This window comes from Xiphias gladius, chromosome 10, assembly GCF_016859285.1.
Source record: "Xiphias gladius isolate SHS-SW01 ecotype Sanya breed wild chromosome 10, ASM1685928v1, whole genome shotgun sequence".
NCBI lineage: Eukaryota > Metazoa > Chordata > Actinopteri > Istiophoriformes > Xiphiidae > Xiphias > Xiphias gladius.
This window is the reverse complement of record NC_053409.1, coordinates 20,098,618-20,110,798: the sequence shown is the minus strand read 5'-3', so window position 1 is coordinate 20,110,798 and position 12,181 is coordinate 20,098,618. Positions and strand designations below refer to the sequence as shown.

Below are 12,181 nucleotides of genomic sequence, written 5' to 3'. Positions count from 1 at the left end.
AGCCTAACTGCACCATGGAAAAATTACAGAAGTTGCTTTCCTTCTTTGACGAGCAATGAAGACGCGCAGAACTTCAGCAGTGAGCCCTATAACGAGCATTTCATTTTGAATAAGAGCAGCTATGGAACAACAAGAGCTTCAGACAAGCTATAAAAATGTGGGATTTACAACATATATTTGGCAGGAAAATGCCATTACCACTTTGACCCCCTTGGATAAGAAAAAGCAGAACTGCTTCCATCCCTACAACCTCAACACCAGTAAAACATGTAGACTGGGCAGGCTGTGTACAACCAGCACAGAGTTAAGTATTTGGTTTATGGATATGTTGAATGAGAGGAGAAGTTTTTTAGTGGCATAGTGTTTAGAAACAGTGTTCGTTGTTTTTTCTCCAAGAGGAGCTTTGACTAAAATATTAGTTTTATTGCTATTGCCCGAACCCCGCATTTCCTGAATAGATTATACTTACCGGCAAAATGTGTTTTTTTTAAGGGAAAGCCAGTGAAATTTTTGCTCCAGCACAAGACGACAGACCAAGAAAGTGATTGATGCATTCAAGAACACGCATTATTTTGATATCTTCAAATTTTACTATACTATAAAAATGTGGCTACATTTTTTTTTTTTTAATCACTGAGAAGAATGCTTACCCAAAAAGGAAGAGCCATAACAGTTAAAAGTAATCTTTGTTTCCAGGGGAATTATACCTGCTTCATAAATACTTGATACATAAATGAATAAAAGTAAAGTAAAAGTAGTAATAGCAAACCACAATTATAGTTCATTACAAGTAAAAGTCCAGCATTTAAACAAAGCAAAAGTATCATCAGCAAAATGAACATAAATATCATACTAGTCAGCCCAACCGATGCTTTCATGTCTAAGTAGCACTTTAATGTTGTAACTGTTTGAGGTGAAACTAACTCTTTACACGTTGCTTTGTGGCTTCATCTACAAATCATATTTTAGAAGCGGATATGTTTTTAAAAACTTAAATCGACAAGCAACTACTAACTATAGCTTTTAGGTAAATGCAGCGGAGAAAAACGTACAATATTTCCCTCTTAAATGCAGTGAAGCAGTAGTGTGAAGTAGCAATAAATAGAGTTCTTCAAATTTGAACTTAGGTACAGTGCTTGAGTAAATGTGCTGACTTTTCCAGCACCGTGAGGTGTAAAATAGATTGAGTTAAGATAGAAGGAAAGGTAGGTTTTGAACGAAAAACAAATAAAAACGATCTAACAGAGGATTGTATCATTTATTTTATTACTACACACAGATACAGTACAGGCAACATAAAGACACCATCTCTCAAACATTTGTAACACATTCTAGTATAGGTACAGTAACAGACAATACTCTGCTCTTAAATTACTCTGCTGCATAAAGGAAACTCTTAACTTTTCTCATACAAACGTGACAGTTGTGGAAAACATTTCCCCTGAAGCTAAAGCCAGAAAAAAAAAATGTTGCAAACAAAATAAATAACTAGTACGGGCACGAGCACGACAGTGGTTCGATCCAAAACAGTTCAAGTCATTAAAATATTTTGGTAGCTCTTTTAAAAACTTGTCCACTCCTTTTGTATTCGACTGTTGTTGAATATTAAAACACTGGGTGACCCGACTATGCAAGTCCTGAAGTTTTCAGAGAAAATTAACATATAAACACGCTGCTCTGCTAAAATTTCACAGATCCATTAGACATACAGTTTATCACTGTTATATACTTTTTCTATCCCACTTCATTATTGAGTACCAGTAATATTATGTTAATAGGTGATGTGGGAAAAATTGTTCACACCCTGTATGTTCACTTTTTTTTTTTCTAGGTAAGTGAACTAAATGTTAACTTTCACATTAAAAAAAAATTAAAGGATTATCAAATGTTCCTTAAATATGACCCTAATTTCTTTGGGGGAAAAGCATCCCTACTCCCCATATTTTATGAGGAAAATCTAATTGTACTCAGGTAGAGCTGGTTAACTGATTAGTAAATGGACAGAAAATGAATCTGCAACTATTTTGATAAATTATTTATTGTTTAAGTCATTTTTTAACCGGAAATGCCACAAATTCACTGGTTTCAGCAACTCAAATGTGAATATTTGCTTTTTCCATTTTACATTTTCCATGAGGTTAAATTTATTATCTTTGTCCTTTTGGGCTGTTTGAATGAATCCGAACATGTCAACTCTGGGCTCCGGGAACCTGTAACAGACATTTTTTTACTATTGTCTGATATTTTAAGACTAAAGGAGTCACATATTCGATGAATAAACAATAATCAGATTAATTGATCAGAGTACGTGTTAGTTGCAGCCCTAAATCAGAGTAGTATTAGATGTGGATTATATCAAATTAAGACACTAAAATTTATGAATCTGTAGTTTTGCATACCCTACCAGTCCCTTTTCTAATTGCACAATACCTCTTAAATGTATTGAAATTCTAGTTTATTGTGAAATACATGTGAAAATTCATGGTGAATATATACAGTGACACACATCACTGTCTTTCAGCCGGCTAGGCTCTTTGTCTGTTTGTTTCTTCTGAGAGAAAAGCGGCTGAGATCTGGAAGGCTGGAAAATGACGGAAGTTTGACAAGTGGCAACCAGTAATAACGTCCATTTACAACAGCCAATTTGAACGTGACCTTACACCTAATTTAAGCCGAGTGGAAACACTCCTTCGTTGTAGAAATAAATAGTCTAATAAGACCGAACCTAACATTACTAAATCTAAATCTAAATCTTCATAATTTCTTTTTTTTTAAGAAACATTAAAAAAATAATCTCCTAGTACCTGTTCTGTAAGAATGAAAAACCCGGACATGCAACCCAACGCACTCCAGATGAATGTGGACTAAAGGTAACTGTTGTCATCAAGCCTCCCTGTGGTCCAACAGTCTTCGTTGTTCTTGTCCTTTGCAGAATTCACAGTAGTGTGGGGCCCTTGGTGGTGTAGTTCATGGCGGGGAAGTGCCTGCTGTCTACGTCCCAGTGGCCGAGGGGCTGGTGTGGGGCAGACGGGAGGCTGGGGTTCCAGTGGTTAATGTAGCTGGCCATGAGCAGAGTCAGCTCCAGAATCTGAGACGAGAGCAAAAACAGGGCAGATCGGAGCGGGATTAATGGCTTTCACATTATGATATGATTGTGTTTCATTGGATTCTGGGGAGCTGGAGACTCAGCACTGTTCACAGAAGATCTGAAAACCTGAGAAACCCTGCATTCAAGAATGAGGTTATTCTCATTAGCTCCAACTACGGTAGTAATATGAAACTGTGTTAAAGCTCCACAGAGATTCTGCACATATAATAAGATAAACAATCTGTTTTCTCCATTAGCTCTCAGTTGTGTAAAAAGGGTAAGTCGGGGCTCGCTATTCCCTCCCTTCCTTATCTTCATAGCTCCCTCGTAGCACTTCAACACCTTGAACACTCGATCCATCCGCCCACATTTCCTTTTGCGCCTCAGCTGCTGATGCCTCAGATCCTTTCACAAAATGACGAGTGACAACCTCACATGTGGAGGCAAAGCAGAAACTCGGCTCCGGTTCTGGACACCCACAAATCAATCAGTCTGAAGATCTGTGCAGACGCACACGGGAGGCCTACCTTTGGTTTAGCCATTGCAAAGACCAGCTTTTCCACGCTTTTCTTCCCGACCCCAGGCTCCCTCTGCTGGCTCATGACCACCATGAAATCGTCACGGCAGCCTCCAAAGGTAATCACGGACTGGTAGGAGCACGTGACCAGCGTGTGCTGAAAAATGAAAGCACTGCCAGTGTGAAATATGTGCAGTAAAAGTGATGCAAACATGAAGCATGTTCAGAATTAATTGCCGATCCAGGAATAGAGCTTGGAATTCATCTGGGAAATCATTTTGGTTTCTGCTTTTTTCTGGGGCAAATTGTGTGTAAAGAAGCGTGACATAATTTCCAGCGACTTGTGTGATTTTCACTTTGCTTTTTTTCCCTCTGACCTTCTGGGAGCACATGAGCAACGCTTCCCGCCAGACCAAGAGTGAAACGGTTCAACATGGACTGCTGAAAATTACAGAGCTCACTTTAACATCGTTTACATGCTGGAACTGCTATCTGTCAGGGTCAACAATGTCAACCCGGAGGCTGGCTATTTTATTTTCCTGTGGGTTTCTGGTGTTTGCAACACCACAGAATAAAAAATCATTCCAGACCAGTGGGTCAACAAAACTTTAAAGTTTGTGGCCTAGCCGGCTGAGCACTGCAGTTAAAAGTGATTCAAGAGGAATCTCACTTTTTGAACTCTCAACTAAAACAAATGGAAAGATCAAAAAGGACAGACCTTCTAAATTCAAACATTTCCTAAATAAATGTAATGTCATTTTCTTTTTTCATACTTTATGTAACAAAATATGACTGAGATGGTCGGCGTTGATGGACGTATTTGTTCTACACAGTTTGAAACTTACCATTGCATAGTCCAGCACACACAGTCCATCCTCATTGACCGCCAGCCACACCTGGCTCTGCTCAACAGGAGAGGGGGGGACAGGCTGTGAACAGAGGAAATAAAGGTTTATGGTAAAGTTGCAAGTCAAACCACTCATAACAGTCTGGGTCTTCTTCCTAGTCTCAAACTGGTGTGCCCTGTGTTTTTTTTCTTACCTTGGCACTGAAGAGTTTGGCTCCAAACAGGGGCCATTTCCGAGCCACAGTTAGATATATTCTCACACACTCGGATGCACTGCACCCACGTAGCATAGACCACTTAGTGGCCAGACGCTCAGTAAGGTCTCTGCAAGAAGGAAAGGAACATTGGTGGGTTTGAGTATCATTTGCATCTGCATTATTTAAGGTGGGTGAATTCATGACAAAAACACCCTACAGAATCGGTGTCTGATCTGGCCTTGTCTGACATACGATGGATCAATTCCATGGATCAATGTATGACAAAGTGCCACCACGACGTTTGTCAGACTTTGTTTTTGCAAACAAATCTGTATGAGGACATTAAATTCTCTCGTTCCAGATAAGATAATGTAGAGCAATGAATTTATTTGTACAGCAGCAGTGTTTGTTTTACCTGAGCTGCTCTGAGCTGCAGTCCTGTTTGTAGCGTTTGGGGTAGAAGCGCTCCAGGGCCTGCAGCAGAATCAGCTGAGACTTAGGCTGAGGAGAGCCGGTAGGAGAGGAGGCAGCTGGTCGCTCCAAATCACCATGTTCAACCTGGAATAAGAAAAACCAAAGAAGACAGAGGGTCAGAAAGAGAAAAGCTGGTCTTTGAACATAAAGTCTTAATAAGCTGCAGCATTGTAGATGACAATACAAGTCTTTTTAGTCAAATAAGTTTGATTTCAATGTATATATATAAAACCTATATATGTATCTTGACCCGATCTTTACGGACCTGTGCCATTAGGGCAGCCACCTCGAGAGCCAACTCTTTGTTCACGGGGAAGTGGCCTTGCTGAACTTCATCATTCACCTGGTACGCCAGCAGGAGGCGCTCTCGCTCTGTCTCGCCTTTCACCTGAGATCTGAAACACAGTCTGCACATGCAGGCAAGACAAAAAAAAAAAAAAAAAGAGGAAAAAGTTGTCATGGAACTTGATTTCCTGGTATAGGCTGGAATTATGGACAGTTCACCCCATTTCAAAAAGTGAAAATTGCAGAGCCCATTTCACATCACCAGCTTTTACTGTGTGGTCTACGTTTTGCTTTAAAAAGCCTTTTCTTGGGTCAGACGTTTATAACCACATAATCAAAGATGCCAAGGTAATGTGTGCTTATGTGTGTGCCCAGGTCTGATAGTAGAAATCCTACCTGCTCTTGTATGTTAGTCGAACAATGCGCGTCCCCTCGTTTTTCCCAGGGTGCAGCTCCTTTAGGGCCTGTTCCCACTTGGAAATGACATCACAGATCTGACAAAAGGCACACAAGTCAGTCTCGAGTCAGACATATGGAAGCTCCTGCCTTATTCCCGGTTCTGTCAGCAGGTGGCAGTGGCTTTGGCTAAAGACAAAGACACTGATCCGTCTATGAATGTGAGATGTACTGTAATACTGTATGAGCCTGATAAGTCTTATAAATGTAGCCCATTCTCCGTCTTTGATGGGCTGGTTAAACATGATGGAACAGTTTCAGTAACCATAATGAAAATAAAGTGGAAGCACCACTTGTATCATGACTGGGTGGAATTAAATTACAGTTTATGCTGGAATATGCCTACATCTGAAAATCAGTGAAACAAAAGGTTTGGACAGCCTCAGTTTGTCAAAACAGTCCTTAACTACTCACTTCCGAGTCTCTAAATTGTTAGGTAACACGAGACTAATGATTTGTCTAGACACACCACAGAAAGCCAAAAGCCTCAGTGGTGTCAGGGGGGGGGTTTCTTCCATCCACTAATGTTCAGTGACCCGCAGTCCCACCTTGGCGGACGGCTGCAGGCAGTGTTCCAGGTCTTTGCCAGATGGGTCATCAGTGAAGAGGGCAAACCCGGACATCTGAGGCTTCCTCATGCCAATCCTCTGGTTCAGTGTGTTGAGGAACTCTTCAACTGTAGTGGAGCCATCAAAGCCCACCACCTACAGTGCATGAGAAAACAAAGGACACACAGTGACAGGATTGTACAGCCGCAGAACCACAGCACAGTAGTTTCAGAGCCTGCAGTTCTGCTCCTGCAGGTTTAGTCTAACCCGTGCCACCTATTAATAAGGAAAGTAACACTTCAGAACTGCAGATATAGTCTAGCTGTAACAACCAGTTGGGCACGTTGCATCTACAGGTCTAAGCTGCCGCTGCTTTTACTCTCCTTCCCCATAGGTGGTGCAAAACTGATCTGCCAACCACTATTACCGCTCTCGAGCTTGGAAGTTTTCATCAGGGTATTTAGCAACACATTTGCTCCAACGCAACACCCTGCATTCTTTTAAAGCAATCCTATTTTCAGACCACAACAAGACGAGACAAGATGAGGTGGATGACACACCTTTAATAAGAAATGTGTTTGAATCTGACAAAGCGAGGCAGTGACAAACAGGATGCGTGTATTTCTGTGGCTATGTGTTACCTGATAGGTGTTGTTCATGAAGTGGACTGGGATGCTGAATGGCAGCGAATGGTGGTAGGGGTTCCTCAGCAAGATGGAGACGATCTCCATGCGTGAAGGTCTTGCCTCCCGCTCTCCGTTCTGCAGTGTTCGCTCCACAGACCTCTGACAGTACACTGCGTACTTCCCAACCTCGCTCCTGTGTGGGAAAAAATGAGATGGCGATGAAAACAATGCACTAAAAGTGCCTCAGAACAGGTTTTGGGAACTCTGGATTTTCTTCTGCTGTACGTTAAGGGATCAGTGGAAGGCTAGAGGCTTGAGTTAGTTCACCTTGGGTCAGCGTTACGTTGTAGGTATTCTCTCAGGTACCAGAGGAAATGTTGTTGAGGAAGGAACAGAGCCACGCACAGAGACAACAGCTGCCAGCACTACAGGAGGAGGTGGTAAAAGGAGAAAAGCTTGAAGTTATAGGATAACTGAGCAGCCCAGAATGCAGAAACACTCCACCACCACCCTGGATTTCTGTCATTTAATTTTTAAAATATCAAGAGCAAAAATAAAACAAACACACATCCACTTTTCCCTGCTTTCTCTTTCACCACTTTCCCCCTCATCTGCATCTGTTTTGTCTTTAGTGTGCACCAGTCTGACCTGCGTGAGGGAGTAGTTGTCCGGCGTCCGGTGGTTGGTCTGCTTGATAAGCTGACAGTACATTTCATTCTGCAGCTCTGGGTGGGTCAGGCACACTTGCAAAGCGTTCTGGGCCAGCGACGTGTGGTAATCGACAGACGGAGACTCAACCAGCACGTTGATGAAGAGCTGACAGGACTGCAGAGAGGGAAAGACGTTTTATTTTTCAGTGTGACATTGAATTCCGCTGCGCTACCACCAGGTGGAGGCAAACGCACACCAGAAACTCCGAACTTAGTGGAAGCAGCGTATTGCCAACGAAATTAGCAGCAAATGAAATGGAACACAGAGTGATGACAAGACCCAGGTCAGAATAAAAACAACAAAAATATCATGGCATGAGGTCAGTAAGAGCCCCAGTGTGGGGAAAGAAATGCGGACTTCATTATTTTGTCCTCATTCACTGCGATGGTTGGAGACAAACAACCAACTTAACAGTTTTCATCAGTCTTGTCAGATTCATCAATATTTCAAAGACATGAAGTAGAACATAGACTTGAAAAGCGTTTCACCTCAATTCATTCTTTTTCTTTGCGTTTTTTTGGGACTACTTTTTAAGGCTGGCTGCTCAAAGAGAGAGCCGATCCATTCAACCTTCAATCCTACAGGCCTACTGTAGCTGATGGGGCTGTGAAGCGTGAGTCGGGCAGGCAGGGGGCTTCTGGGTGGGCGCACCAAGGGCTACAGAGTTGAAAAGAGTGGAAAAGGATCTGCCATCTTTCTACAAGGTCCCTGCTCTGCTCTGATCCCATTTCTCCTCCCCCATCCTGTGGCTTCCATATCCATTGCTGCCACTCTCTGAAGGCCCTGGCCCCCCATCTCTCCTCTTAAAAGAGGGCTCCTTTCACACTGGCTGTAAACCAGAGGAACGGTTAGCCTCAATCAGAGCAGATAATCAAGGCCATTATCTCTCTTCCACATTTTAATGAGCTGGGGCCCTCGTCCTTCAGCCTTTGATCTGGTTTAGAGGCAGGAGGGAAGAGAAGAAGAGGGCCACAGAGCGCATCCAGGACTGGGGGGGCATAAAGGGGGAGCAGTGGCAGGGACAAACAGGAGTAGGATGGATGACATCTTGAACAGAAGGAGAGAGGGATTTTGAGAGAAGGATTAAAGGAAAAGGAGAATCAAAAGTAAGTGGGATGGAACAGAAGAGACAGAGAGAGACAGAAAGAGGGCTGAGAGGTGGAGAGACTGACCTTGAAAAGCTTGAGAGCTTCTGTCTGCAGAGCTTCAGAGGGCAGAGTGGTGAGAGGCGAGCGCAGACCCTCCTTACAAAAGCTCAAGGCCTCGCTCCTCCACAAGGCAGATTCTGGGAAAAGAAAGAGGAACACACACACACACACAGACACACACGCACACACACACACACACACACACACACACACACACACACACACACACACACACACACACACATATAAACCCATGCAAACACATGCACACACACAAACATAAAGACTGAGTTTCAAAGCTGCAATGACTCAGCAGCTGACAAAAATTCACGCACATTGCTCCAGCTGTAAACACTGTCTGCAGTCTGGATTAAGGCTGTCAGACACTGTGGATCAAAATAACACGTAGCATGCTACTGAGGAAATTTGTACCCACTTATAGAGAGACTTTTCAAGCCTTACGCCCTTCAGTTAATGCTGTAGTGTTACTGTATGTGTTAAAAATATATTTTCAGTGTTGTCAACAAAGTATATGGTGTGCCATGTCTTGCATTGCACAGCTCTGGATTTTAATGAGATAATTATAGTAGCTAACTTGGCAACAGTCTGCTATTTGGACTACAGAAGTTGACTTTGTAATGTAATTAGGTAGTACTAGTTACTTCTAATTTACTAAGGAAAGCAAGGGAGGATGTTAGAAGTAACCAACTCTCTTCAAATTAGTGCTACAAATTTAAGACAGTTTGGAGAAACTGCAAACTGAATTCAAAGTCAAGTCTCTTTTTGTTTTTACTTCTTCTTATAAACCAGGCTTGTTATATTAGTCATACGTAAAAAAAACATCCCTGTTTGAGCAAACCCGGAGACCTTTGTTCCCCTGATCTCCTGCCAGCTCAAAGCCAAACAGCCAAACAAATACTCATCAATGAATCAGTGATGACTTTATGAGAAACCCGTGAAGCTTCTTTGCTGTAGAATATCGACTTCTCACCTGGGTCTCCCTCGGCATCAAGGAGTTTACCAATCAGCTGCTCGTACTCTGTGCCCACCTTGAAGGTTGCACTGCTGCCGGCTGCTACAGTCAGGTGATACAACCACGTATCCTGTGGGAATAAAACATTCTCATTAGTGTACAACCAGAGATCAAAAATGCGGTTTGAATCCAGTTCCTCTTGGTGAATAACAGTTCAGCATTTAGTAGGACATTTCCTGTTCCTGTACCTTCTCCTGCTTGGTGCCAATAAGCAGGTATGTAGGACTCTGGTCTCTGGGCTGGACCACTAAGGTGCAGTGTGAGGAGAGGAAACCTCGGCTACCCGCTTCATAGTCCTCATCTGAATCACAGGAGCGATCCACCTCCTGTACCGATGCCTCCCGTATCTGGAGCTGACCCAGAGGCAACTGAAACAGAAAAGGAAATTATGTAAATATCAAAATGGGTAAATTTAGGTGTGTTTAATTAAAGAAACATATCAAATTGACATCTCTCTTTTTCTTTTTCTAAATACAGCTGTATTCACCTATCCTTTGTTTGTCAAAAGTCTATTACTCCATACACATTAAGAGAACCGCTAAAGAGCATGAACTCGCACAGCCTTTCTGGTGATATGTCTTAATGATAGCTAACAAAACACAAAATCAAAAGCAGGTGAGAGCATATGAAGAGTAGTGAGAGACTTGTTTTGTGAACCTTGTCTTCCTGGTTGCGATAGTAGTGGAAGACTTTTCCAACCAATGAACACCACACCAGCTTCGAGTGTCCATGTTTGACCTGAAACAAAAAGACAACAGCAGAAAAAGTATGAGAAAAGTTTCAGGACAATTTGCAAGACTATCTGGTTATTTTTCAAAACAGTAGTAATATGAGACTATATGTATATTTGTGTTTGTGTGCGTGAGAGAGCGCGCGTGTGTGTGTGTGTGTGTGTGTGTGTGTGTGTGCGTGCGTGCTCTTTGAAAGTCATACCAGAAAGTTCTTTAAACAGCTTGACAGATGTTAGTCAGGGAATTTCTGATTTCTACATCTGACCAGCAGATGTCCCATGAGTGTACAGAGAGTGTGGGTGTGCAAATCATTAAAAAGCAACTTCAGTGACTTCAACAAGAGTTTAAAAGTCCAAACTGGACTTTGTTTATTCCCAAATGCAAAGTAACCACTGATTGTTGCCAAATGAAAACAGTCCGTCCATCTCTGATTCCCCTGCTGCTTTCAACTTCATTTTTAACAGGAACTCAGTTGCAGATCACATTTATACATCACTTTCTGAAACCGACGTCTTTCAGACAGTTTTAGAAATATACCGATGGTGTCACTGGAGGATGCCTTCAACATGAAGCCAGCTGTGCATCCCTGAAATGGGGTCACCGGGGTTAACTGTGAAGAGAGGCACAACAGCCCCTGTCTGAACCGAGATCACGTCATAACCAGCAGATCAAAGACAACTCGCAGGAAGAGGATTGGGTGGGGGGGGGGGGGGGCTGGCGAGAGGACGTGGGCTCCATCATCTCTGCTTGAGGCTGTCAGTCATCCGTCAGAGACCCATCACACACACCCGTCAGATGTTTAAGTGTCTTAACTTTAACAACAGACAGGCCTCGGCCAAGGAAAGGCAGGGAGAGCGCCAGAGAGGATGGGGGGGGGGAGAAAGTTGGGGAAGGAGCTCTGTAGCATTCCAGCAGCTCTGATCTTACAGCCGTGTCCCAACGTGAAAACGGTTTTCAAGAATCTGCCTTGAGAGTGCTCTGTCAAACCCTCCACACCCCAGTGACAGACGCTTCTATGTCTGTCTGAAAGAGAAAGCTAAGCCTGAAAATGAGTTCTTTCTGGCATCCTCTTCAGGGAGAACACCTGGCTAACCTAAACTGACATTTCTATATTATTGTATTAAGTCAATCATTTAAGACTTTTGTAAAGCAAAAATGACAAAAATTCACTGGCTCCAACCACATCCTCAAATATGGAATGAATTACTGTTCACAATCTGTACTACTGCTTCTATATTTTCTCAATGTAACCTTTTAAAACTGGCATTTAATGGACTTCCATGATTTTAGATCTCTTAGACATTATTATATTATTTTATTTATTTTATTCATTATTTTATCTCATTTATCTGGTTTTACTTTTATACTGTATAATTGTACCAGTCTCTCAGGTCCTTATTTAAAGCTCTTTGTAACTATTAAGAAAAGTCCTATACAAGCAATTTTAGGATGTCAGATTGCATTCTTTGTAGTCACTTTTCATCATTTTCATTTTTTTTCATAGATAATAAAATGCCCGA

General features: G+C 42.3%; 1 protein-coding gene across 1 annotated transcript in view; it reads right to left on the bottom strand.

Moving 5' to 3' along the window:
- Positions 1-1,288: 1,288 nt before the first annotated feature.
- Positions 1,289-12,181, bottom strand: part of plekhh1 (pleckstrin homology domain containing, family H (with MyTH4 domain) member 1) — a 34,519-nt gene continuing 23,626 nt past the window's right edge. The window contains exons 16-30 of the mRNA XM_040138028.1: positions 10,588-10,668; positions 10,119-10,298; positions 9,889-10,000; positions 8,922-9,034; positions 7,687-7,863; positions 7,366-7,463; positions 7,054-7,231; positions 6,413-6,568; positions 5,805-5,902; positions 5,389-5,530; positions 5,065-5,207; positions 4,647-4,776; positions 4,451-4,534; positions 3,616-3,762; positions 1,289-3,088 (exon numbers count right to left, since the gene is read on the bottom strand). Coding sequence (XP_039993962.1) covers positions 2,936-3,088; positions 3,616-3,762; positions 4,451-4,534; positions 4,647-4,776; positions 5,065-5,207; positions 5,389-5,530; positions 5,805-5,902; positions 6,413-6,568; positions 7,054-7,231; positions 7,366-7,463; positions 7,687-7,863; positions 8,922-9,034; positions 9,889-10,000; positions 10,119-10,298; positions 10,588-10,668 — 1,992 coding nt within the window. The 3' untranslated portion in view covers positions 1,289-2,935. The remainder of the gene's footprint in view (positions 3,089-3,615; positions 3,763-4,450; positions 4,535-4,646; positions 4,777-5,064; positions 5,208-5,388; positions 5,531-5,804; positions 5,903-6,412; positions 6,569-7,053; positions 7,232-7,365; positions 7,464-7,686; positions 7,864-8,921; positions 9,035-9,888; positions 10,001-10,118; positions 10,299-10,587; positions 10,669-12,181) is intronic.